Genomic DNA, 26,542 nt, shown 5'->3' with positions numbered 1-26,542 from the left:
CGGTTAGGTCTGTAGAGGCTTTAGAAAATGGCTTGTTTTGTCTAAAACAGGCCAAAAATGACCAAAATAGCACAAAATGACCATTTTCTGGAGGCTCTACAAGCATAACCACTCAGTATTTTTAACTAATTCTTTGATAGGCTTATTCAGGTTGACCAGAGGTATGTTCTGGCTACCTCTCCAGTTAGCGCATATTTTTTTTTTCAGATGCCAAAAATGGCCTCCAGAATAAAAGCCTTCTCAAGGCTCCAGCTTTCACTGAAATTAGTCCATACCAAGGGAAGTGTAACACAACTACATAATGTAAAAGAATACACAAATACATTTGAGGTACAATAGATTCTTAGAAAGAACCAGAAAAATGAACCAACCTTCATTCTTTTTGCACTCAACTGTACATATGGCATAAGTAAATGTAATTTTTTCATAAAAAAGAACTGCAAGATCTCCACCAGCACTGGGAATTGAATCCAAACACTTCTTGGATACTTGCATTTGTCCATCATCTGTTGACCATCATGTAGACTACCTGATTTCATGGACTTTCCTTTGCCAAAATTAACTTTCTTGTGGTCATGGAGTGGTTCCCTATGTGCAGTAAAGTGTTGAGTGTCCAACTCATAGATAAGTTCACATTTGTTGGGATGCTGCATGTCCCATATCTACCCTCAATGGTGCCTCACTGGCATTGATGTTGAAAAAATTGTTATAATGACTTCAACTGTAAAACAGGCCATGGGAGTCAAACCCATGAATCTGAGAATCCTTGCAAATTCAGAAGCAGAAGATGCACATTGTACATCATACCCAACTTCTGCTGTAGCTTATATATCTCTCTGGACACTCTGAGTAAGCAAATACATCTTGGGAAGAGTCAAAGTGACTTTCCACTGTGGTAAAAATTCAAAAGAGGATGGTCATGACTGCTTGACCATATATACAGCACCAATATAGACAGGCATTAGGAATCGAACCCTTCCACTCAAGTGCAAGCTCTCAGGACCAGGATGTGTTGTCCCTTGCACCATACCTGAATTTCTGGATATAGACCAATTCACACCATGAGCACTGCTGTACCTATATATATATTTTAGGACACTCTCACACTTCAAATAAGCAAATCCATCTTGGGAAGGGTCAAAGCTAATTTCCACCATGATAAAAACTCAAAAGAGGATAGATACCCATGACATATACACAGACAGGCATTGGGAATCAAACTCTCTCACTCTGGTGCAAATTACTAATTAGGACATGGTGGCCATTCAAGTTACACTAAACCTGAATTTCTGCATGTATACAACTTGTAGTACACAATCCAGTAGAAGTATCATTCCTCAATATTGGGCATAGCCAAAATAGATTATACAGCCGACCAATGTGAAATGGGCACTGGAAATTGAACCCAAACACTTCTTGGATTTGTCCAGGATGTGTTGACCATCATTTAGCTAGAGTACCAGCCTTCTTTCAGCTTAATGGAGTGGTCCCCTATGGCAGGCCTGGGCAGCACAGTAAAGTGGTGAGTGTCAAATCCTTAGATTTGAAGTCCCCAAGGAAATTCAGTGTTACCTGATTCTGTATACAGTGGTGTGCTTAAAGAATGGACCATGGGTCATTTTCTTGTTCTTTGCAAGAGTACATTGAGATCAAAATATAGTTATGCAGAGGTTTTGTTCTGACACAGGAGAACTGGCTATTTGGCCAATGGGCACATGAGTAAGCAAATGTTGATTGGAGACATTAATGCTCTCCCATACTCTTCCCATATGCCTACCATGCACATTTAAAATTGAATTCAAATAACCTCCAAAATGCAAATATCATGGAATTCCTAGCCACAGAAAAAAATATACCCATCAGAATGGGCCATCATATGTGGCTGATTTGTTTATTTAATGTGAACACAATGTGCCCAATGAGTGCATTATGGTCACATGCTTGATGTGCTACTGTGCTAAAGTAAATATGCACACACAAATGCAATCAACATGGGACTGCTATATTGACATATCAAATAAAATGCTTCCAATGTAATCAAGGGGCAAATTGAAAAGCCACAGAAGAACTGTGGCCATCACAGGCAATGGGAGTTGAACCCATAAATCTGAGCATGCCTGCAAATTCAGAAGAAGAGATGTTATCATATGCTACTTGACTTTCCTTTCACAGGTTAGGTATGCAACAAAAAAAATCAGATCCTTCCTTTCAACCATACATAGCAGCTGGTGGTTTACCTCACACCATTAGATAGTAACTTATATATATCTTTTGACACTCAGCCACAGTCTCCAAATAAGTAAATGCAGGTTGCTAATGAGTCTTGGGAGAGGTCAAAACTGATTTCCACCATGGTAAAAATTTAAAGGAGGATAATCACCCACCATTTATCATACAAAGATGGGCATTGGAAATTGAACCCTTTCACTCCAGTGCAAGGACATGTCCACTGTTGGCCCTCACACCATACCCATATTCTTGGATGTATACCAATCCAGTAAAAATGTCATTCCTTCACATTAGGAATAGCAAAAAATGGCCAACCACTGTGAAACAGGCATTGGGAATTGAACCCAAAGACTTCTTGGATTTGTCCAGGATGTGTTGACCATTATGTAGTTAGGCTACCCAATTTCATGGACTTGCTTTCACCAAAATCAACTTTCTTGTGGAATGCAGAGTGGTTCCCCATGACAGGCACAGGCAGCACAGTAAATCGGTGAGTGTTGAATCCTTAGATTTGAGGTTCCCAAGGAAATCCAGTGTACCATCTACTTATATATATATACCCAATTCTGTACCAAGACAATTAAGCATTCCACATAGTAACTATACATGATTTTCTGGAAACCCTCCAAAAAATTCATATCCCCACCACTTATAATCAAAAATTACTGACCTCTTAAATGAACTTGGAACAGGCAATGGGAGTTGAACCTGTGAATTCAAGCACACTTGCAATTTAAAAGCAGAGACATACACAGTGCACCATACCTAACTTTTCTTTCATAGGTTAGGTATGCAACAAAAAAAACAGATCCTTCCTTTGAACCAAACATAGCGGGTAGCGCCAGTTCACCTCACACCATCAGCACTGCTGTACATTTTTCCTGGTCACTTTCAATAAATGAGTAAATGCAAGTATGTAAGTAGCTATTGAGTATTTGCAAAGCCTGATTTCCACCATGGTAAAAAGATGGATCATACAGGAATCATTCCATTCAGACAGGCAGTGGGGATTGAACCCTTTCACTCCAGTGCAAGCTTTTGGGGGCAGGATGTATTTGCCCTTCAAGTTACACCATACCCAGATTCCTAAACTCATATCAATAGTACAATAAGTAAGAACAATTTCTTGATTCTGGGCATAGCAAAAACATTGATAAGTGACTAGACTCAATGAAACAGGCACTGGGAATCAAAATCAAACACTTCTTACATTGAACTTTCAATGATATCTGTCAAGGATGTGTTGACTTGGTGTTGACCATCATGTAGCTAGACTACCCAATTTCAAGGACTTTCCTTCACCAAAATCAACTTTCTTGTGAAATGTGAAGTGGTTCCCTATGTGACAGCACTGTAAAGCAGTGAGTGTCAAACCCATAGACTTAGAAGTCCCCAAGGAAATTCAGCATACAATTCCATATAGCTCTCTAGTCAGTGGAAACCCCCACAAAAGCTATATCCTCCCCACTGATAATTAAAAAAGTTTCATGCTTTATAGCCAGAAACAGTCAATGGGAGTCGAACCCATGAATCCAAGAACACTTGCAATTTAGAAGCAGAGACATACACAGTGCACCATACCTGACTTTCCTTTCATAGGTTGGGCATGCAACAAAAAAAAATAGATCCTTCCTTTGGTCCATACATACATAATGGCCAGTGCAAGACCACCTTGCATCATTAGCACCACTGTACATTTTTTCTGGTCACTTTTAATAAATGAGTAAATGCAAGTACATATGTAGCTATTGAGTATTTGCAAAGCCTGATTTCCACTGCAGTAAAAATAGAATTGAGGATTCTGAGTCAGATAGCATACAGGCATTAGGAATTGAACCCTTCCACTCCTGTGCAAGCTCTCAGGGCCAGGACATGTTGGCCCTCACACCATACCTGAATTTCTGGATACAGACCAATTAGTACTATTAGCACTGTTGTATGCTATATATTTCTCAGGACACAGTGGGCTAAGTAAGTAAATGGAGTCTTGGCATAGTCAGAATTTTCCCTGCAGTAAAAATGAAAAGGTTAACCAGCGGACAAAATAGGATGGGCATTTGGAATTAAACCCTTTCACTCTGGTGCAAATTAGGACATGGTAGCCATTTTCAAGTCACACCATACCCGAATTTCTCAATGGTTTCTGGTACAACTTGTAGTATGCAATCCAGTTGAAGTATCATCATTGCCAAAAAAGAAAGAAAAAATCATACAGCCGACCACTGTGAAAGAGGCACTGGGAATCAAAGCCAAACATTTCTTGGATACTATGCTATCCAGGATGTGTTGACCAGCATGTAGTTGTGTAGACTACCTGCTCTCCTCCAGCTTATGGAGTGGGTCCCTATAGCTCGAAGCATGTGCCCTGGGTTGAATCCTTAGATTGAGAAGTCCCCAAGGAAATTCAATGGTACCTGATTCCTTATAGATAGCTAGAAAACTGGTAACATCTGCAATTTAAAATTCATATCTATCTCCCCAGTGATAATTTTTAAAAGAATTATGAATTATGATGAGGAAATGGGCAATGGGAGGTGAACCCATAATCCAAGGTATGCTTGCAAATCAGAAGCAGAAGCAGAGACCGTACACTGTACACCATACCTGACTTTCATACTATCCAGGTATTCGCACACGTCAAACTAATTCATCCCCCCTCAAAAAAAAACTTCATCATAGTAGCTAATACAAAACCTTACTCAACCGCTGCACATCATTCAAAAGCACATCACCCACCTTGACCACTTTCTCATACTGTACATTCTTTAGAGAGGCCTGCATAGTTTCTACGATTCTGTGGACTTTGTTGATGGATACATGAAGCCAGGAGAGGGCTATGAATCAGGATTGTTCACTGGATGTGCATGTGTGTTAGTACATTCATCTTTTTCAACAAAACAAAAGACAAAGAAAAGAAAAGAAAAGGTGAGAGCAAGAGGAGGGAGAAAACAAGGGGGAAGAAAAGGCAGGAGAAAAAAGGATGAAATGAAATGAACCTATCAACAAAGTCAACTCCAACCCCAAACACCACTGCCAAACTCTCAAGCATCAATGACCAATAACTTTCCAATAGTTAAGCATATGCTAAGATCTGCATTTCATGGACATAGTACTTTGTGTGCAGGGAGAGGATGCATGAGGGGAGGAGATGGGTTTGTTCAAGTGTTGCTGCATGAGTGTGGTAAGTAAGGAGGAAAAAAGGGAGGGAGATGAACCGAGAGCAATGAAAATTTTATCATAGTGACAATCATATAGACTGTTAATGAGTTCACCTAGGATGGGTAGGTCTGGAAGGACTTGAGTTACTTCTGATGCCGTTATCAACTATTGCATCTTCAATTCAGCACATCCATCCCACCAAAAGCTGTTGTAGCAAACCCACCTTTTTCTTCAACTCGACTTATCCAAGGGTCAATACCCCTGCAATAACTGTATATCCAACAAAATCATTATAACTCAGTAATTTAGTGGCTGTGAATGTTGATAAGGCGTCTAGGAAGAGGGAGGCTGCACATTTGAAGGAGCGGATGGATAGGAGGTGGAGGGCTTGGTAGACTTTTAGGCAGTTTCAGCAGTCCCAGTTGCCTCCTTGGTCTATTAGGCATTGGGAGGCATTAGCCGGCTAAATAGAGGGAAGAGAAAAAAGGGAGAGGACAGAGAGAAGAGGGAACAGGAGGAAGGCACAGGAGTGAAGAGGAGGGGGAAGGAAGACAACACAACATACCCCTTGCCTGCATGATGGCCACAGTTCTTCTGTGTCTTTTCAATTTTCCCCCTGATTACATTGGAAGCATTTTATTTGATATGTCAATATAGCAGTCCCATGCTGATTGCATTTGTGTGTGCATATTTACTTTAGCACAGTAGTACATCAAGCACGTGACCATAATGTGCTCATTAGGCACATTGTGGTCACATATTAAATAAACAAATCAGTCACATATGATGGCCTATTTCAATATGCATATTTTTTCTGTGGCTAGAAATTCCATGATGTTTGCATTTTGGAGCTTACTTGAATTAAATTTCAAATGTGCATGGTAGGCATATAGGAAGAATATGGGAGAGCATTAATGCCTCCAATCAATATTTGCTTACTCATGTGGCCATTGGCCAAATAGCCAGTTCTCCCCTGTGTGAAGGCCATTTTAGCACCTGAAAAAAAAAATGTGCCAACAGGAAAGAGAGCCAAAAGATATCTCTGGTTACCCCAAATAAGCTCATCAAAGAATCAGTTGAAAATACTGAGCAGTTATGTCTGTAGAGTCTCTGGAAAATGACTTGTTTGCCAAAAGTTTTTCTGGTCACTTTCAATGAATGAGTGGATGCAAGTAGCTATTGAGTATTTGCAAAGCCTAATTTCAACCACACTAGTAGAAAGAGAGTTGGATTATACCCCCCAGACAGGCATTGGAAATTAAACCCTTCCACTCCAGTGCAAGCTCTTGGGACCAGAACACAGTGTTGGTCCTCACACCATACCTGAATTTCTGGATGTATACCAATAGTATGTCAACTTGAATCTGGTACCCTATATATTTCTCTGGACACTCCAAGTAAGTAAATGGAGGTAGCTAGCAAGTCTTGGGAAGGGACAGCTAATCTCCACCACAGAAAAAAAAATCAGATCCTCTTTCAGACCCAGGCACTGGGAATTGAACCCTTCCACTCCAGTGCAAACCAGGACATGTTGGCCCTTACACTATACCTGAATTTCTGATGAATATCAATAGTACACAATGTGTATAAGTAAATCCAATTTTTTGATATTGAGATGATAGCAAGCAATTGGAATTGGTCGAGTTTAGACTATGTTTACTCAAGTCCAATGGATGCTGTCCAAAGCTTGAGTTGCACATGCACTACTCTGTTGTCATGTTCGCCAACACATGACTATGAGCTGCTGCTCACTTGCCTGCTGGCAGATTTACAATCCACGCCTGGATTCACGCTTTGCGATCTACACTTGGATCACAGCTTAATTTAGACTCGCACCACCAGTTGAGGAGTGAGATGAAACACCCCATTTTCATAAGGCTCTCGTTTCAACATCTCACTCCCTCAGCTAGGTGTGATTCCCATTTCACTTTGTAAGGCTCTCGTTACAATAGCTCACTCCCTCTTCTAGTTAAAGCTGTTCTCATTTTCGTCAATAAAATACTATGTATTCATTGTACCTCAATTTAACTCCTATGAGTGAGGATCATGCCATCTACTTCGCATCTGCAGAACCTGGACATGAGCCCTCCATTGCTCCTGGAGCGAATGGAGGAAGACACGGATCCTCCGTCACTATTGGATCGAATGGAGGGCAACCTGGAGGCGAACAATCCTTACCTGAACCAGGGGATCCCGACCTTACTCAAGAGACTCCAGACAAGCAACCTGATGGTATCATCATGGGAACAAACCTGAATGAACAGTGGTTACCAAGTCAAGAACGCAACGACTCGAATGCAGGGGATGTACAAGATGAAGACACACCCTTCGAACAGGAATGCATCAACCTCATGGACAATGTCATCGAAAACTTTTGAAGGAAAGAAATCACAAAACTCAAAGCCTTATCAAAGATCATCAATATTCTTGACTCTAACACAACAAGGCCAGAGAAAACTAAGGATGCAGCAGTTGAATCCTACTCACGCACCCTCAATGAAATTGAGGCCCTCGCTGCTTCAGCGATTAGGAGAGGACAGCAAGTCCAACGAGGATTACTACCTTCTGCCAGGCCAGACACTCAAGCCACTCATGTTGGGGATCAACAGCGTGATGCAGAAATTGATGAGCTTATATCCCACATCAGCGGTGAATCCAGAAGGTCTAAGAGACCCCTTTCCAGAGACTTCATTGACACCAATGACGATGCTCACAACTCCGATGCTGAAGGAGTGCAATCTAACAGAAAGCACAGAGTTTTTGAATCTCAAATGCCCTGGTTCTCTCGAGAAGAAGAAGAGAGACGAACCGGGAACAAGGAATGCGAAGAATCACACAGAATCCTTGCCTTATTCGCTCAAGACCCTAAAGCAATTAAGCAATGGATCCAAAACTCTAGGACTGCACCTCTCGGATTCCCTACCTCAGAATGGGACAACATTGTCAAAGGACAGGCAGTCAACCTTGATGCCGTGCTCTCATCGCTGCACCATATATCCGCTCCTAAAGAGAACATTGGACATGTGGGATCTACTGAAATCTCCCTCGGTCGATCTGAACCTTCCAAGAGGGTCCAAACGAGCGGCGAATGGACCAGCGCCTGGAATGCGACCATTAAAGTGATTAAATTCACCTTCCCTCATCAAGAGCAAGAACTCCAGGAATATGGTGAATACATCAAAGGCCATTTCTCAGCCAGAGTCCAGTCTTCACATTGGAAAATCATCCTGTACAATATCGCAATCAGAAACGAAATCGGGGGTGGACAAAATGCTCTCCTCACCGACACTCACTGTTTTTCCAGATTCTTCTCAGCCATTGTCATGCCAGATGGGGTTGAATCTGACAACTCTCACCTCATGTCTAAGTGACTCACATCCAGGACAGCTGCCAAAACTGAGCTATGCCACCAGTTCAATTCTGTTAATGGATGCAGAAACTCAGCCAAAGATTGTCAATTCAGACATGCTTGCAAGAAATGCAAACGTACTGGTCACAGAAAAGAAAATTGCGATTTTAAAGAAGGATCTAGCTCAAAATCTTCAACCTAAGTATCTCTGTCATAACATTTGGGAGGGTGATGATTATTTTTCAAAATCATCAGCTGACTGGTCAGAGACAGCGACTCCCTTACCACCCATCCCAGACTCAGAGCTATCGAATCCTATTGTGATGAAGACTATCACAGAAAACCCGCGACTTTTTGACATAGTAACCCCCATCAACGTTGACCGCTTTGAACGACTCCTTGAAACACACCCGAACCAGCCATTTGTAGCCTCCATGTGCCTCGGTCTTCGTGAGGGTTTCTGGCCATGGGCCGATACCCATAGCAGAGAGTATCCAGACACATTGGACCTGTCCTACCCCCCACCAGATGACCCAAAAGAAGCTCAGTTTCTACGCAACCAACGTGACCACAAGATATTCAAGGGGTGTTTCTCGGAATCATTTGGTGAACATCTCTTACCGGGAATGTACTGCATGCCCATATTCGCCATTCCCAAACCTCACTCAACTGACTTGTGCATGGTTACCCATCAGAGTGCCGGGAAACACTCACTGAATAGCATGATCCCTAGAGACCACATCGTCGGATACCCTCTGGACAACTTGCACCATCTTGGGGAATTCCTACTCTCAATGCATCGTCGCGATCCTGACTCACCCCATGTTCTTTTCAAATCAGACATCGCCGAAGCCTACAGGCTATTGCCAGTTCACCATTACTGGCAAATCAAACAGGCAAATCATATTGACGGTTCCTTACACATAGACAGGAACTGTGCTTTCGGTGGCCGCGGCTCCGGCTGTAATTGGATTGCCTTCATGTCGCTGGTATCGTGGATCACAAAGAAAAAACGCGACATCGACCTTCTAGGCACATACTCAGATGATTCCTTCGGACCTGAGCATGCCTCCAATGTCACTTGGTATCAACCCTATCAAAAATTCATGCCCTCAAACCAAGTCAAAATCCTACGCCTTTGGGACAAGATCAACCTACCCCACAAGGAAAAGAAACAACTCCACGGATCAGTCCTCACGATCATTGGAATAGAAGTCGATGGGAACGTGCTGACAATGTCCATGCCCCCAGACTGCTTGAAGGATTTAATCACTGCTATTACAGACTTCATAACCAACCGTCACCGCTTCTCATTGAGGGAATGGCAGCATCTAGCGGGTTGGATGAACTGGAGTTTCAACATCTTCCCCCTCCTCAGACCAGCTCTCAACCATTTCTATGCAAAAATAAGCGGCAAGAATGCCCCAGACAGGTCTGTCAGAATTAACAACTCTGTACATGCCGACTTGGCCTGGGCAGTCAGCCACCTTGAACAGGATTCAGGGATTTGGCTGATCCAGCAAATTTGGTGGGACGCCTCATCCACCGATTTTACAATATATTGCGATGCCTGTCTAGAAGGCATGGGATTTTGGTGGCCTGACACGTGCATCGGTTTCTACTCTCCTGTCCCTGATGGACTAGATGAAGAGCAAATCTTCTACTTCGAAGCGCTATGCGTACTGGCCGCACTCCGCCACATTATTGAATTGCAACGTCCCCCATCGTTGTCACACATATTAATCTATACAGATAATGATAACACAGTTGCGATCTTCAATACCCTCTGGTGCCTTCCTCATTACAACAATATTCTAATCAGTGCTGCTGACGCCCTGATTAATGGAAGCCTCCACCTCCGTGTACTCCATATTGCAGGTGAACTTAACTATGTCGCTGATGCAATATCATGGAACAACTTTACTCTCGCATGACAGTATGTGCCTGGTATCACTATAACCCCTTTTATACCCCCTCGATTGACGCTGGGGGCCACCCAAAAATGATTTCATCAAATGTCCAGTCCAGACAACCCATCAGGGAGGTTTGGACACAGGAGCGGCTCATACATGAGTGCACCATTGCCCTCAGACAAGCTGTGGACAATTCCACCTGGAAAAACTATGGATCAGCCCTCAACTCATACTTAAATTTCATAAAGATGCACAACTACCTCCTCAACCCAACTCCTGATACTCTCAGCCTATTCACCATTTATATGTGTCACCACATCAAGCCTGATTCAGTGGGAACGTACCTGTCAGGAATATGCCATCAATTGGAACCATACTTCCCTGACGTCTGCTCCTCTTGCAACTCCACTCTGGTACATCATACATTGCAGGGTTGCAAGAGAATGCGAGCTGTACCCACCTCACGCAGGCGAGCTTTAACCATCGAGGACCTCAGAACCGTCATCGACAAACTCTCATCGTCCACAGACTACGATGACATCCTTTTCCTTGCTCAGCTATTAACTGGATTCTTCGCGTTGTTTTGACTAGGTGAAATGACCTACCCTGACGATCCAGAACTCCGCAACCCTAGAAAAGTCACAAAATGCAGCTCAGTACACACCGATGACAAGTCCTACAAGTTCTTCCTGCCTGGACATAAGGCCAACAGGTTTTATGAAGGGAACACCATTATCGTACGCAAAAACCTGCACAAGTTTGACCCCCACAAAAGATTTTTAACATATCTACAAGCCTGCAATGCAAAATTCCCATTTAGTTCACCCTTGTGGCTCACTAGCCAGGGTACTGTCCCAACTTGCTCATTCTTCATATGATGTTTGCGTCGTTTCTTTGACTCCGACACCACTGGTCAGTCACTTCAAGCTGGAGTAGCCACATCCCTAGCAGAAAACGGCGTGCCGCAGTCAATAATTCAAGCCATCAGAAGATGGGCCTCTGACGCCTTCAAGATCTATGTTTGAAAGAACCCTGTGCTCATTCAAGCACTCCTTTTCGGACAGACCAGGTGATTCCAAACAACATTTCTCCACGCTTTGGAGAGCAGACTATTCCTTTTTATTTTTCTTTTCATAGACTTTTCTTATCTACTTTATCAACAGACTATTACCAACAGACTCCCCTCCACCCTCTACCCTACGCCATCTTGAATATGGACATTGACTACTTTATTATTGGACAAGTTGTATTTTTAAAGATTTTTATCCTGCATGTTCCTACACTTTCCCCCTTGCTCCTCACATCCTTCACTACACAAACTCATCAATTTTTCTTTTTCTTCTTAATAGGACTAATAGCCATACCTCAAGTGGAAATATGTCGGAGTCAGGCGCAAAAGGCACCCGACTTCTGATTTTTGGCTACTTAATGTCCCATTCCGCCTCTGTAATGCCACCAAGCTTAAGTGTTATTGGACTGACTAAATGGGCACTGGCAATCGAACCCAAACACTTGTTGGAAGCTTGCATTTGTCCAACCCATAGATAAGTTTGCATTTGTTGGGATGCTGCACATCCTGACAAATCCATATCTATGCTCACCGGTGCCTCACCATTCATATTAAAAAAATTGTTTTCAATTGTAACACAGGCAATGGGAGTTGAACCCACAATCTGAGCATGCTTGCAATTTAGAAGCAGAGACATACACTAACTCACAATAAAGAATGTCACATCCCCATGTCACAGCTAAAACCTTAAATTTTGTGCTTGATTCTTATGAATTAACATTCATTATAGTCTATACATTATCTACAGGACCCCATGTATATACCTGATAATGTAAAGAGGTTGGTTGTGCTCAAGGTTGAAGGTAAAGCCATGATTATTTGTGACAGTCACCAAATTTGGTAATCCCAAAATCGGACCAACGACAAAAAACCTCAGGTTGCCAGAGCATAACAAGTTTACAAACCAAGGTAACTAGTATTCTGTATTACCACCATGTGCCTTGTACACAGCATGTACTCGATCTGGGAGTGATTCATATAATTTATCTATGAAAGCCTTATCAATTGCAAACCATTCCTCCTGAATTGCAATCCACAGTTCCTCTGCAGAACGAGGCAGTGGCTTTCATGCTTGTACTTGATGGTCCAGGTGGTCCCAAAGGTTTTCAATAATGTTGATGTCTGGGCTATTGGGTGGCCAATCAAGGAGATCTACATTGTTTTCCAGAAACCAGGCCTTTACAATCTTGGATGTGTGCTTTGGATCATTGTCCTGCTGAAAGTAGAATGAGCCTGGGTTCATGCAGTGTTCACGGTATGTTCCCAGGACATCATCCTGCAATATATCACAATATAGCTCCTTGTTGAGGTTCCCTTCAATGCGCACAATCCTCCCAACCCCATGAGACATGATCATCCCCCATATTGTCACCTTTCCACCCCCATGCTTCAATACCTTCATTGTATATCAGGGATCAAGTCTCTCCCCTGCTTTCCTCCAACACCACTGTATCCCATCTGATCCAAAAATGTGGAAGATGGACTCATTGGAGAAGTTTACAGCCCTCCAATTGGCGACTGTCCAATGAAGGTGGGCTGCTGCCCACTTCTTTCGCACACCTAGGTTTTTCTTCGTGACGAATGGGACTGTGGCTCGAATGCAAGCATGCCTGCCTTCCCCTCTAAGAGCTCCTTTGACAGTTTCAAGTGAAACCTCTGGGAAGTAGGTGTTTCAGAGCTCAGTAGCATTGGCAGCATCACAATTTGTGAGATGTCAAAGAGCAACACATGCATCACAGGGTGTGAGCTTATGGGGGTGCCCAGTGGAGTGGCCTACTTCATCATAGTTCTCCTTGTCACTGTATCGTTGAAAAATCCATATGATTCATTGATCCATGATGTCGTGGTGGTTTGTGAGAGCGGCACGGATGTCATTGTGGGAAATGCCTTGTTTTTTCAGGGTGCAAATGATTGCTTTCTCTGCAGCTGTCATTTGTGGGGACATAGTAAGGACAGTGTTTAGGAAATATAGTTTAAATGATGTGGATGTGTGATGTCGCTCGATGCGTGCCAACTTTAGATGATGTGTCCAACTTTGATGCACATGGTAAAATGTTCAATCTCTGCTCAGGCCGCAATTCCACCTCGAAAACTTCAGATCCTTCCCTCATTTTTTTAGTAGACAGAAGACACATGATGGGTGTTTTGTATATACTGTAGGTAAACAAAATTATGGAGAATTGGTCAAGCAGGGGACATATTTTCAAAAAAATGCCATGTGACATTCTTTATTGTGAGTTAGTGTACACCCTTCACTATACCTGACTTTCCTTTCTCAGGTTAGGTATGCAACATAAAAACAGATCCTTCCTTCACAATTGACCATACATAGCAGTCAGTGCCAGTCCACCTTGTATCATTAGAATTTAGCACCACTGTATCTGATATACATTTCTTGACACTTGTAGTAAGTACTGTACAAATACGACCAAGTCTTCACATCACACGTCACATCGGGGAAAAAAGTATTTTTTTTTATTCGCCTTAAATCAAAAGAAAATTTTTCGGCCACCTCGGCGAGAAAAAAATCCCAAATCGATGAAGAGTTGGTCGTATTTGTACAGTAAATGCAGGTCACTATTGATTAATGAGTCTTGGGAAGGGTCAAAACTAATGTCCACTGCAGTAAAAAATTTCATGTAGACGTCTCCAAGTAGACAGGCATTGGGAATTGAACCCTTCCACTCCAGTACAATCTTGGGGCCAGGATGTGTTGTCCCTCACACCATACCTGAATTTCTGGATATAGATCAATTCGCACCATTAGCACTGTAGTGTTGTACCTTATATATTTCTCAGGACACTTTGAGTAAGTAAAGTAAATCAGGTATCTATTGAGTATTTGTGCAAAACAATTTCCACTGCTTGTCCACCACAGTAAAAACTTTAGAATCACATTTGAACAGTCAGTAGACAGGCATTGGGAATCGAACCCTTTCACTCTGGTGCTAATCAGGACGTGTTGACCCTCACACCATACCTGAATTTATGAATGTATACAACTTGCAGTATGCAATGCGGTCGAAGGATCAATCCTCGATATTGGGCATAGCAAAAAAAAAAATCATATGAATTGTGTTGCACAATGTGTTGAAACGGGCACTGGGAATCGAACCCAAACACTTCTTGGATACTATACTATCCGGCGGGATGTGTTGACCATCATGTACTTAGTAGCTAGACTACCCGCTCTTTTTTCAGCTTACGGAGTGGGTCCCTATGGCTTGAAGGCCCGGGGAAGCACAGTGTCGAATCTTTAGATTTGGAAGTCCCCAAGGAATTTCAAGTGTTACCTGATTCCTTATAGATAGCTAGAAAACCGGTACCACCCGCAATTTAAAATTCATATCTATCCTCCGCTCACCACTGATAATTTTAAAAAAATTCATGAACTACAATCAGAAACGGGCAATGGGGAGTCGAACCCATGAATCCATCCGAGCTACACTTGCAAGTTAGCTAGAAGCAGACATACTAGTAGCACCGTACACTATACCCGACTTTCCTAGGTCTTTCACATCTCACTCTCTAGCCAGATCTTCACGCACAAACTAATTCATTCCCCCCCTCAAAAAAGACTCGTAGTAAGAAGCTAATACAAAACCTTACTCAACCGCTGCACATCATTCAACAGCACATCACCCATCTTCACCACTTTCTCATACTGCGCATTCTTTAGAGAGGGCCGTGTAGTTTCTACGATTCCGTGGACTTTGTCGATGGATGCGTGTAGTCTGGAGAGGGCTATGAAGCGGGATAGTTCGCTATTTGGTTTTTCTCGTTAGTTTTTAGCGAGAAAATAGAGGGAGGAAGAGGGGAGGGAGAGAAGGGAGGGATTGTAGGGAGGAGAAGAAACGTAGGGAGGAAGAAGAAAGAAGGGAGAAAAACGTAGGAAAAGCAGAGAGAAGCGCGTACCTATCAACAAACTCAACCCCAACACCAAAAGCCAGCGCCAAACTCTCAAGCGTCAGCGACCGATAACTTTCCAACAGTTGAGCGTATGCTAGGATCCGCATTTCGCGGACGTAGTACCGTGCGTGTGGGGAGAGGATGCGTGAGGGGAGGAGGTGTGTTTGTTCGAGTGTTGCTGTTGGGTGGGCGTGGTGAGTAAGAGGGAAGAAGGGAAGAAGGGCAGACGAACCAAGAGCGATGAAGAACTTGTCATAGTGACAGTCGTATAGACTGTTGATGAGGTCGCCTAGGATGGGGAGGTCCGGAAGGACTTGAGTGACTTCTGATGCCGTTATCAACTGTCGGGTGTCAGCCCAGAGCGTATCTCGGAGCGAAAGAAACCCCCCACCTTTTTCTTCAACTCAACCCGTCCCAGCGTCAACCCCCCCGCAATAACCGTATACCCCACGAAATCATTATAGCTCAATAATTCGGTAGCTGTGAATGTTGAGAGTGCGTCTAGGAAGAGTGAGGCTGCGCGTTTGAAGGAGCGGATGGATAAGAGGTGGAGGGCTTGGTAGACTTTTAGGCGGTTGCGTCTGTCCCAGTCGCCTCCTTGGTCTATTAGGCTGTGGGAGGGGTAAGCGAGCAACGAGGTGGGACGAGGAAAAGAAGGAACAAGAGGGACGAGGAAAGAAAAAAAAAAGGGAGAGGATGGAAGGGGAAGAAGGAAGGGAAGAAGAGGACAACGCACCCCTCAGCCTTTTGTAAATGCTGCGTGATAAGTGCATGATCGCCAAAGAAGAAGCCGATCCTGACGATGGTGAGGACGATGTCGATGCGTGAGCCTAGGCCTGGTGTTTTTTCGAGGGCTAGGAGTTGCGCTTTTGTTGATGCGTCCTGTTGAGGTTGTTAGTTAACGCCATGTCACGCAAAGGCCCAAGGGAAAAGGAAGAAGGAAGAAACGGACGAACTTTATCCCCAATCCTAGTCAAATAATTCGCCCTGGCCTTGAGAGCATCGCTAATCTCGCTCTCCCCCTCCGTCTTCTCAGCTTCTGCGAGTCTTGCATCTAACTTTGCTAATTCTTCCTCGTTTGCTTTTTCCAAGGATGAGAGGATGGATGGGTCGAGTTGGTGGAGTGGAGATGAGGGGAGGGAGGTGATTTGTTTGAGGTACGGCGCCATTTCTATTTTTTTGGGTTGGGATTGGGTTGAAGAGAAGGAAGGAATGAAAGAGCTCACGGTCAGCTTTGATACCGTCCAACAACTCTTTACGCGCTTTTTCGTGATGGTGTGTTTGTGTTGGCGATGAGAGGAGGAAGAGGCATTGGGGGAGGTTGAGGTTTGGGATTGGGAGTACTATTTCATCTGCCATCGTCGTTGTTGAATTTAGAGTGGTGAGAGATGGGGAGACGCGTCACATCTTGATCAAATTCGTTTTTCCCACGATGACGACGCGTCAGCTTTCCTTTCATTCTCAACATGACGACGCCGACTTCAGAATTACTGTTACAAGCTGAGAAGATGAACCCGCAAGAGGCGGAGAGTCTGTATAAGCAGATCTTATCGAATACCTGTTCGTCCCCACCTTCTATCCATGACACAGACTAACACGAACGAATAGCGATCCCAAATGATGACCCCGAAGACCAATCTCGTCATTTACGAGAACAGGAGACGGCCCTAGTCAAGCTCGGAGAACTGTACCGAGACCAAAAGTACGCACTCTTTCTTGTCTTGTCTTGATGAGGCTAATGAGATGCGCAAAGAAACGCACAAGGCCTAGCGGACGTGATCACTCAATCCAGAGCATTCATGTCAAGTACTGCCAAAGCCAAGACTGCGAAACTCAGTACGCTCGTGTCTTTCCACTTCAATCCTACGTTGCTGATGCACATTTGGGAAGTCCGTACCTTACTAGACTTCTTCTCCTCAATCCCCAACAGCCGTCCCATCCAAATGCGCACGTTGACGGATAATATCGCATGGGCTAAAGCTGAGAAAAGGATCTTTCTGAAACATAGTTTGGAGACTAGGTTGGCGGGGCTGTACGTCGTTCTTGGGTATACGCCATCCGTCCCAAAACTAACTAACGCCCACCAGCCAACTCGAATCAAAACAATACCAACCCGCCCTACTCCTAATCGACACCCTCCTAACCGAACTAAAACGCCTAGACGACAAAATGATCCTCACAGAAGTCCACCTCCTCGAAAGTCGTGTTTACCGCGGTATAGGCAACATGGCCAAATCCAAGGTATCTTTCTTCTCCCTCCCCTTCCACTTCCCCCATATATCCCTCCTCCCAAAAAAAAAAAAAAAAAAAACACGCTAACGCCCCCCCCCCTTTGTAGGCAGCACTAACATCCGCCCGAACAGCCGCAGCATCAATCTACTGCCCACCCACCCTCCAAGCATCCCTCGACCTCCAATCAGGCGTCCTACACGCCGAAGACAAAGATTACACAACAGCCTACTCGTATTTCTTCGAGTCTTTTGAGAATTTGAGTGCCCAAGGAGAGGAACGAGCGTTGGGCGCGTTGAAGTATATGTTGTTGTGTAAGGTTATGTTGAACCTGGTCTGTCTTCTTCCTTGTTTGTGTTTGGGAAAGACGCTGACGCTTGGATAGCCGGAAGACGTGAACTCGCTGCTGAGCATAAAGTTGGCTGCGAAATATGCGCAGCTGAGAGATGTCGAGAGTATGCGTGCTATTGCGCGGGCGCATCAGGAGAGGAATTTGGGCGCTTTTGAGAAGGCTTTGAGGGATTATAAGGATGGTGAGTTCGTTTTGCCTGTCTTCCTCTTACCCTTTCCCTTTCCGTCCTTTTTCCACCTCTCTTGTTTCACTCCCCTTTGACCTCATAGACCCCTTCGCTTCTCTCGTTTTCTTACTCCCCCTCCCTGCCGTCCTCCCTCCCTAGCTGCCACTTCTTCCGCTACCCTTTGCCCGCTTCACTTCGTTCTCATTCTGCCCCCACCCCCCCTTTTTTTCCCTCTCTTTTGTCCGCCCTTCTCTCCCTGCTTGTATGCCCCCCTTCTCCCTTCTTTTCCTCGCGTCTTCCCTTGCTCTTCCCGCAGCCCCGCCTTTCTCCCAGCTTTCCTACCTTACCTCCACCCTTCCCTCCGCGTCCCTCCCTCCACCTTTCGATTTCCATCAACCTAATACTTCTTTCGCGTCCTTTACTTTCTTGCCCCCAACCCTCCCTTCTTTCTCTTGCTCTCATACCATGCAGCCCCTTGCTTTTTCCCGTCCCATAAACCACCATCCTGCTTCGCACTTTCCTTCAAGCGCCTTTCTTGCCTCCTCCTCTCCTCCCTTTCCTCTTCCTCTTCCTCTCTCCCTCCTCTCTCCCTCCTCTACCCTCCACGGAACACTCGCTCACCCCCTTGCTTTTGCTTTCCCTACAGAACTCTCATCAGACCCAACTATCCGCTCGCACCTCGCAGCACTCTACGACACCCTCCTCGAACAGAACCTCCTGCGCATCGTGGAGCCTTACTCGATTATCGAGTTGGATTACGTTGCTGAGTGTGTAGGGCAGGAGAGGAGGGGTGTTGAGGTTAAGTGGGTGTTTGGGCTCTTTTTTGGGGTTGGAGGTTGTGGTCGTCGCTTCCTCTTCCTCTTTTACTTGCTTGCTTTCGAACTTTTGCTGACGACCGTGATAGGCTTTCGCAGATGATACTAGACAAAGTCTTTCATGGAGTTCTGGACCAGGGACGAGGGTGCCTTTTGGTGTTTGATCAGCCCGAGGCGGATGTGAGTCTCATCCTCCCCGTCCTTAAACTTGCTGACCGACGTGATGTAGAACACGTACGGAGCGGCGATAGATACGATTGAGCAGGTGACAAAGGTCGTGCAGTCGCTTTATGCAAAGGTGGGGTGGCTCTGATCTATCTTGTGTGTGGATGGGGGTTCTGATATTGATTGCTTTGCAGACTGTCAAGATTGCGTAGAGTTAGGTTGGGGTTGTTAATGTAGTTTTTGTTGTTTGTTGATAATGGCAGTGGTTGAACGTTCAATTCAAAACGTCGGCGTGAAAAGTCAACTCGCTCTTGGGCATGGTAAAGAGGTTTGTGGCTGTTACCTGGAGCACTTTCATAACAAGCTGGAATGGCCGAGTCGTTAAGGCGAGTGATTTGAATTACTCAATATCACTTGGTGTTTCACCGCGTAGGTTCAAATCCTGCTTCCAGCGATCCCACGTCTGTTGAATTTTTTTTTTTTTTTGAAAGCAACCAGCTTGGGGCATTCACACTTCAACTTGAGCTTACTTATGCGCCTTGTTTCTCTTATTTTTAGCATAACGACAAAGTCATCTATATACCACTCTGAGGCATGCGACACTGCATTTCCCAGCAGTCAGGACCTTGCCAAAATTTCGAATTTCCTCCAGTTTGCTTCCAGCACTAACCGCATTTCACTGAATTCAGCAAAGGCATTCTACTTAGAAATTCTATCGGCGGCGACGCAGGAATCTGACGTGGACGAGATTACTTACTTACTGCCTCGTGGCTTGGGTAGATCGTGATGAACGGCGACAAGCTTTGTCAATCCCCGCATATGTAAGCGCCCAACGTTCAACGTTCATCGTTCACGTCCAACGCATTCAAGGTGACTCCGGCTGAGTAGGTATTGGCAATTTGCTGTAAGCTGTGGAGCTAACCTCGCACAAAGGACCTGGTTCCGGACACTTCTCGAATGATGTTGTTGCTTTGGGCTGCAACCTATCTCCTTCGGAACCTTAGCAACGCTCTTCCCATCCATGCATCGAACGGCCGCAGGGACCAGGTGCCAACGAACGGAAACGAGCGGACGATACCCGACATAGTTTGGAGCTGCCTAACCACGATATTCGCATGCACTTGGATTTCCGTCCATCCCAACATGACTGGTCCAGGAGAGTCATGGGTGAGGACTGCGCGTAGGAGGTTGAGGGTAATGTTCTGGTCCCTGATAGCGCCAGAGATAGTGATGCTATGGGCGATGAGGCAGTGGGTTGGAGCGCGGAAGGTGGAGAAGAAGTACCGAGGTGAGTATTGTTTTCTACCTCATCTCGTCTCTCTGCTGACATGACGCGCGTGGCTAGAGTTTGGCTGGACTAAAACCCATGGGTTCTTCATCCAGATGGGAGGATTCGTGCTGTTCGATGGGGGAGAACCAAAAGGCATTTTATCCCTGGAATGGCTCGAGGAATTGTATGCGGGGGATCAGATTGATTTTCCGAAAATCACGGAGGCGGAGATCGACGACCGAAGCAAGGGGGACCCTCTCGGCAAGGGCCTTGTCGTGCTTCAGACCTCCTGGTTCATAGCCCAATGCATTGCGCGCGCCTCACAGCAGCTGGTGGTCACAGAGATGGAGCTCGTTACTCTGGCGTTCGCCACACTCAATGGCCTGATGTATTTCTTTTGGTGGAACAAACCGTTGGACGTACGGTGTCCTGTTCCCGTCTATATCAAGGCGACCACTGTGCAGGTTCATCCTCAAGAGAATGCAGACGAACCTTCCTCTGCAGTTTCGTCGGAGCCTGATAATCCGCCCATCGTCGAGAAAAGGAGGAGCATTACCCAGACCAAGGGGGGTCCAACAGAAATCACCGCCCCTTCCACGCAACCCATTAAGTACCCACCCGTGCTGCAGCTTCCCCCTACACCAAATTCTACAACTGAACCCGGTGTTCGACGATCCTCATCCACTCGCGACACCCCTCGTGATACCCCGGGAACAGGTCTTGAAATGAAGAAGATACTGATGAAAATATTGCTTGGCGGACCTCAATCTCTACACGACGGGATCCATGTACTCATTGACAGCGTCAGTCTGGCTAGACACATAGACGACGTGGCACGTGGCAAAACGCGCGCGCCCACCTTCTACGCTCTCCCCATGGCGTACGAGGAAGTTGATCACTCCCACCTGATCACGGCCCTCACTGGAACCATCTTTGGTGCCATGCACTGTATAGGATGGTTTTTCCAATTCCCTACCGTTTCAGAGAAACTCCTCTGGAGGGCCACGTCCACCTTCATTGCGGTCTTTCCCCCATTTTTGGGTATCTTGTTCCATGGGCATGTTTTTTTTAGAGTTGGCTTTGCGAATAAGGTGTGGAATGTGATTCTGCATGTTTTCCGATTAATTGCGCCAATTGGTATTCTTCTTTATATTCCTGCTCGGATATATTTACTTGTAGAGGCGTGTATCAGTCTTCGAAACCTTCCGCCAAGTGCGCTAGAGACGGTTCAGTGGGTACTGTTCTTTCCTCATGTTTAACGTACTTTCTTGTACCTTTTCCTAGACCTTTTTTCGTTTGTAGTTGGCTCAATTAATGTATCACTTGATGTACTTTTTGGTAGGAGATTGGTTAGAGAAGGAGATCACCTAATTCAGGCTATGAACGAAAACTCGAGTCTGTCAAGAAAACGTATCGGAAAAAATATGTCTGAGAGTAGACAAAATCATACAGGCGGGACAACAAGAGGAAAAAATAACAACATAGGGCGGTCTAGGAGCGAAACTTATCTAACAGACTTTTCAAATTTCCAGGTTCAAAATACTTACCAAATACTTGAATTTTGCGATGTTTTCGCCAAGATTTCGCACAACACAAGCACAACAAACATCTTGGCTTTGCGCCACCACATATGAACGTCATGGTTGAACCTGGTTGAACGTTGAATAATCCACCCTCAAAACCCGTAATTCAAGTTTTTGCTGAATGGTGGCGATGGTACCTCTCATAGTCGTTCACCTCTCTGCAATCCTCTGCTGTGAATCACGAGGACCATAAGTTGCAATTGGCCAGAAGCTTCAGAAGCCGAACGTCGTTGGCCCGGTCAGGCACAAACTCTGTACGCCGAAGTTCCCCATCCCTCTTGGGTCCATTTAGCTGACGAAATTCAAATATCTGACAGGCAAGTCAGCATTATTGCCTACAAGTCTGCCCGAGCCCAGACACAGAGGACTAATTCATGAAAAGTGCTGGCATTACTGCGAAACCGATCCTGCTTTGACACTACAAACTACCACAAGGCTTTTGATTTGCTCTTGATACTCATCGCATGCAGGATTGATTCACTTTGTCGCCATCAGATCACCGAAAGATCCGGTCTGCATGGTGATAGACTGTGAGCGCATGCTTTCCCACTGCCATGAAGGCTCATCGTAAAAATAGGGCTAAATAATTCCTTTGGGACGTTGCCTTCCCACTGTCGAACGGCGGTGATCCTTCTCTCTCTACACCACCACTCCCGCAAACCTCGGGCAATCTCACTCCTTTATATATGGCGACCACCATCGACGACACGGACAGTTCGATTGGCTACTCTTCCGGATGGGCTCTTCTCCAGGGTTCTACCAGACAATGGAATGGGACGGTTCATTCTACGTCGACTGTCGGTGCTACGGCGACATTTAGTTTTCGTGGTACGCCAATCTCTCTTGAAGCGCGAGGTTCACGCTTTACGTATTTCTAGGAACCGGTGTTGCGGTTTATGGAACACTTCCAGCGGGTCCCTCCACGGCAGCCACACAATCGCAATACGCCATCGATTCGGGGGTCCCAGTCAACGTCTCCATCGCGTCACAGACAGACGCGGTCTACGCCGATCTTTTCTTCCTCTCTCCACTGCTGACGGATGGGCTGCATACGCTCGTGATTACGAATGAAGGAACAAGCGTTGAGTATCAGCTCGATCGCATTGATTACAATGCATCCGTCAATGTCCCCGTCACGGTATCGGGTTCAAGTGGGAGTTCAATATCGAAAACAGTCAGTACTACATCTTCTGTGTCCCACTCAGCCGCGGCAACCTCGCCCGCGGCGAGCTCTGCGAAGAGCGCCCCCGTAGGAACCATCGTCGGGTCGATAGCAGCTGGTTTGCTGGTGGTTCTCATAGCTTTGTTGATTTACTTCAACTGTCGGCGTCGAAAGCCCAATGCCCCTACCACAGACTCGGAAACCACCGCCACTCCAACTTGTGAGATTTAATCCGTCATTTTTAATTCGTCAACTAACCCTCAATTTAGCATGGGCACGTCTTGGACAATCAATCACTCCTTTCAATTTAAATGATCAAACGACACAAATTAATGGAGCGGGACCGATCGTTAACGCAGCGGCATCGCAGTCTTCTCTCGCTCGACACACTGGTTTTACCAGTCCCATTCTCGACTCAAAATCAGCCGGTATATCCCCTACCTCCCCGCAGACGCATTCTTCATCCACGTCCCCACATATGAGCACGGATCCCTCAAACACGACACACCCAAGCTCACAAGGCGATTCCGTTGTCCATGGACATGCGCCAGTGGATACAACGGCGATGCCCCTTCCTCCGATTCCCGTGCTGGAACCACCCCCTGCATATCGAGGTCAGGAGTCTTGAACTGGGGCGGGGCGACAGAGTACATGACAATGCCCAGAGACTCGGACATGGACTGTTTTATACTTGTACCTTTCTTGCGATAATCTCCAATTGGTCGTTTGCAGGTTTTCTCCGGAGTCCGTGTTGACCCGGTCTCATTGCCGGATTGACTACCTCGTCTGCCCGTTTATCATCCATCTACATGTAAATGATCACAGCCCTCGTCGGCATCAAACCAGATAAGCACATGTGCACGTCCAACTTCATCTCCTGAACGGAATGGGCAGGCCTGTGCCTACCTCTTTCTTCATTTCCAGAAAAAAATTAGCAGCATAAAATCAACATAAAATGACAGAGTATGTACTCCCGGTGAGCAAAGCCTTGAGTTTTGGGCAAGACTTGAGAGAAAGATGAGAAAGATGCGACATAATAAAACCAAACAGCTACCTTGGTGACTGCCTCCATGCTGCGGTTCCGGCCTCGCATTGGAAGTATCAATATCATCAATATCTTCAGCCGGACGCAACCTATCATGGTTTCAACGCGAAGACCCAGCGCTAAGGCCGCCGATGACAAAATATCCGAACCACCATTGAAGAAGGTCAGACTCGGCAAGAACAAATCAAAGGCAGTCCCAGGTATGTCAGGACCCTCTTCAAACGATTTTAGCACTCATTTTACACATCAGAAGACGTCTCAGAAGAGCCCAAAGTCAAGGCGAAACGCAAGACCAAGACGAAACTACCTGATCCTGATACGTTTCTCACCCGCGTCGAGAGTCCCTGGAAAGTCGGGGCCCATGTGTCTGCTGTCGGTGGGGTTGAGAATGCAATTGTGAACGCCCGTGCTATTGGGTACGTGGTCGTGTGTCCTTCATCTGCCTAGGACTGACCTTCAACTTGCCAGCGCCAACGCTTTTGCGCTGTTCATCAAATCGCAGCGAAAGTGGACATCACCACCCTTGTCAGAGGAATCTATAGCTTCATTCAAGAAACGTATGAAGGAATATGGGTATAGTCCCAACGTCGTGTTGCCACATGGCAGCTACCTAATAAATCTGGGGAACCCAGACGCGTAAGTTCTGTTTTGCGTTGTCACCCCCTTCGAGTGCTAGCTGATTCGAGGTGTGCTCTACAGTGACAAGAGGAAGAAGTCGTATGATTGCTTTCTTGATGATTTGAAGCGGTGTGAACAGCTTGGATTGACGCTGTACAATTTCCAGTATGACCCTCCCATCAACGCCGCACAGTACTCCCCCAATGACGCGATTTTCTGTTCCTCAGCCCTGGGTCCACTGTCGGTGATTGCTCCACCGACGAATCCCTCTCACTTATTGCGGAATGCATCAACCAAGCCCACAAAGAAACCGCCTTTGTAACCACTGTTCTGGAGAACATGGTAGACATTGAGTATTTCCTTTCTTTTCGACATTGATGCTAGACCGTAATACAGGCAGGTGCTGGGAACATCATCGGAGGCGACTTTGCTCATCTCGCTGGCATCATTGAACGGGTAGAAGATAAAACTAGGGTCGGAGTATGTCTTGACACCTGTACGTTCCCATTCAGACCGTCCGATTTCATGATAATTCTCAGATCCTTCTCTCAACAGGTCATTCATTCGCTGCAGTGCGTGTTCCTTGTTCTTCATTAACATCTCCGACACTCTGACGTGGTTCGTACAGGGATACGACATCCGAACGAAAGAAGGCTGGGAGTAAGGACCCGTTACACACCTCCGACTTCGCACCCGATTGACCCGTCTTTTTTTTTAAGGTCAACATGTAGGTCTTCTGCTCGCCCCGTACAAATGACTGACAAGGCTTCAAACTAAACAGTAACCAAGTTCGATAGCCAAGTCGGCCTGTCCTACTTACGCGGAATGCACCTCAACGATTCCAAAACCGAATTCAACTCCAAACGTGATAGGCATGAGAATATCGGGCTGTGAGTAACGACTTCTTTCTTTTCTTTGTTTGAAGTTCCTGCCCATTCTCCAACTTCCTCTTTTGACCGGTGGAACGAAATTCAACTCAGCCGACTCCCGATCCAAACCTCTCTTCTTACTTCTACACCTACTCCCATAACAAAAGTACTTATTCTACCACCAAGCGGACATCTAGGCATTCCAGCATTCCAACACATCCTCAACGACCCACGCGTCCAAAACATCCCCTTGATCCTCGAAACACCCAGCTTCGAGAAGCCAGCGGAGGTGTGGGGCAAGGAGATCGAGGTACTCATGAAGCTTTCTGGCTCGTCGGGAAATCTAGAGGAAGGCCAGGGTCCATCGAAGAAACTGGAGGAAGGTGGATCAGCAGTGGACGAGGATGCGTCTAGGCATGCTTTGGAGGCTATGATTCGGGAGAGCGTGAAGCTTGCTGAGGGTGAGAGTGGCGCAGGCAAGCCGAAGAAGGTGGTGAAGGCCAAGGGGGAGGGCAGGAAGCGCAAGAAAGGTGTTAATTCGACCGAAAGCGCCTATGAGACCTTGCAACTGGAAGAGGAGGACGGGGATGATTATGCTGATCATGTTCGAGGGCATGAGACCGAGGAGGACCACGGTACG

The 26,542-nt window shown here is 45.7% G+C and overlaps 5 protein-coding genes and 1 pseudogene across 6 annotated transcripts; 4 read left to right on the top strand and 2 right to left on the bottom strand.

The window, feature by feature from the left end:
• Window positions 1–4,911: 4,911 nt before the first annotated feature.
• On the bottom strand, window positions 4,912–5,797 carry LACBIDRAFT_236480 (annotated as a pseudogene; the record flags this gene model as incomplete). Its single annotated transcript has 4 exons — window positions 4,912–5,083; window positions 5,226–5,397; window positions 5,445–5,553; window positions 5,612–5,797. Coding segments are annotated over 4 exons (639 nt in total), but the record flags the coding sequence as incomplete, so codon positions are not given.
• Window positions 5,798–15,311: 9,514 nt separating this feature from the next.
• Window positions 15,312–16,987, bottom strand: LACBIDRAFT_299976 (uncharacterized protein; the record flags this gene model as incomplete). Its single annotated transcript, XM_001882733.1, has 7 exons — window positions 15,312–15,483; window positions 15,635–15,806; window positions 15,861–15,969; window positions 16,020–16,239; window positions 16,365–16,510; window positions 16,585–16,799; window positions 16,855–16,987. The coding sequence occupies 7 exons, from the start codon at window positions 16,985–16,987 to the stop codon at window positions 15,312–15,314; spliced, it is 1,167 nt and encodes a 388-aa protein (XP_001882768.1).
• A 141-nt stretch (window positions 16,988–17,128) lies between these two features.
• On the top strand, window positions 17,129–19,503 carry LACBIDRAFT_185290 (uncharacterized protein; the record flags this gene model as incomplete). Its single annotated transcript, XM_001882853.1, has 10 exons — window positions 17,129–17,188; window positions 17,237–17,330; window positions 17,382–17,464; window positions 17,519–17,660; window positions 17,716–17,869; window positions 17,967–18,191; window positions 18,243–18,390; window positions 19,022–19,178; window positions 19,280–19,370; window positions 19,420–19,503. The coding sequence occupies exons 1-10, from the start codon at window positions 17,137–17,139 to the stop codon at window positions 19,501–19,503; spliced, it is 1,230 nt and encodes a 409-aa protein (XP_001882888.1). The 5' UTR covers window positions 17,129–17,136.
• Window positions 19,504–20,312: 809 nt separating this feature from the next.
• Window positions 20,313–21,884, top strand: LACBIDRAFT_299974 (uncharacterized protein; the record flags this gene model as incomplete). Its single annotated transcript, XM_001882852.1, has 2 exons — window positions 20,313–20,643; window positions 20,701–21,884. 2 exons carry the CDS (start codon window positions 20,313–20,315, stop codon window positions 21,882–21,884), a joined length of 1,515 nt encoding a protein of 504 aa, XP_001882887.1.
• A 1,010-nt stretch (window positions 21,885–22,894) lies between these two features.
• Window positions 22,895–23,998, top strand: LACBIDRAFT_328717 (uncharacterized protein; the record flags this gene model as incomplete). The annotated part of the gene is made up of 3 exons (XM_001882851.1): window positions 22,895–23,036; window positions 23,087–23,590; window positions 23,640–23,998. 3 exons carry the CDS (start codon window positions 22,895–22,897, stop codon window positions 23,996–23,998), a joined length of 1,005 nt encoding a protein of 334 aa, XP_001882886.1.
• Window positions 23,999–24,766: 768 nt separating this feature from the next.
• On the top strand, window positions 24,767–26,296 carry LACBIDRAFT_251065 (uncharacterized protein; the record flags this gene model as incomplete). The annotated part of the gene is made up of 10 exons (XM_001882850.1): window positions 24,767–24,831; window positions 24,884–25,051; window positions 25,115–25,198; window positions 25,261–25,375; window positions 25,430–25,529; window positions 25,589–25,605; window positions 25,662–25,693; window positions 25,753–25,760; window positions 25,815–25,923; window positions 26,089–26,296. Coding segments are annotated over 10 exons (906 nt in total), but the record flags the coding sequence as incomplete, so codon positions are not given.
• Between the last annotated feature and the right edge of the window lie 246 nt (window positions 26,297–26,542).

This window comes from Laccaria bicolor, genomic scaffold, assembly GCF_000143565.1.
Source record: "Laccaria bicolor S238N-H82 LACBIscaffold_18 genomic scaffold, whole genome shotgun sequence".
NCBI classification, from domain to species: domain Eukaryota; kingdom Fungi; phylum Basidiomycota; class Agaricomycetes; order Agaricales; family Hydnangiaceae; genus Laccaria; species Laccaria bicolor.
Note: the sequence above shows the minus strand (reverse complement) of the source record. Positions and strands in the feature narration are given on the sequence as shown.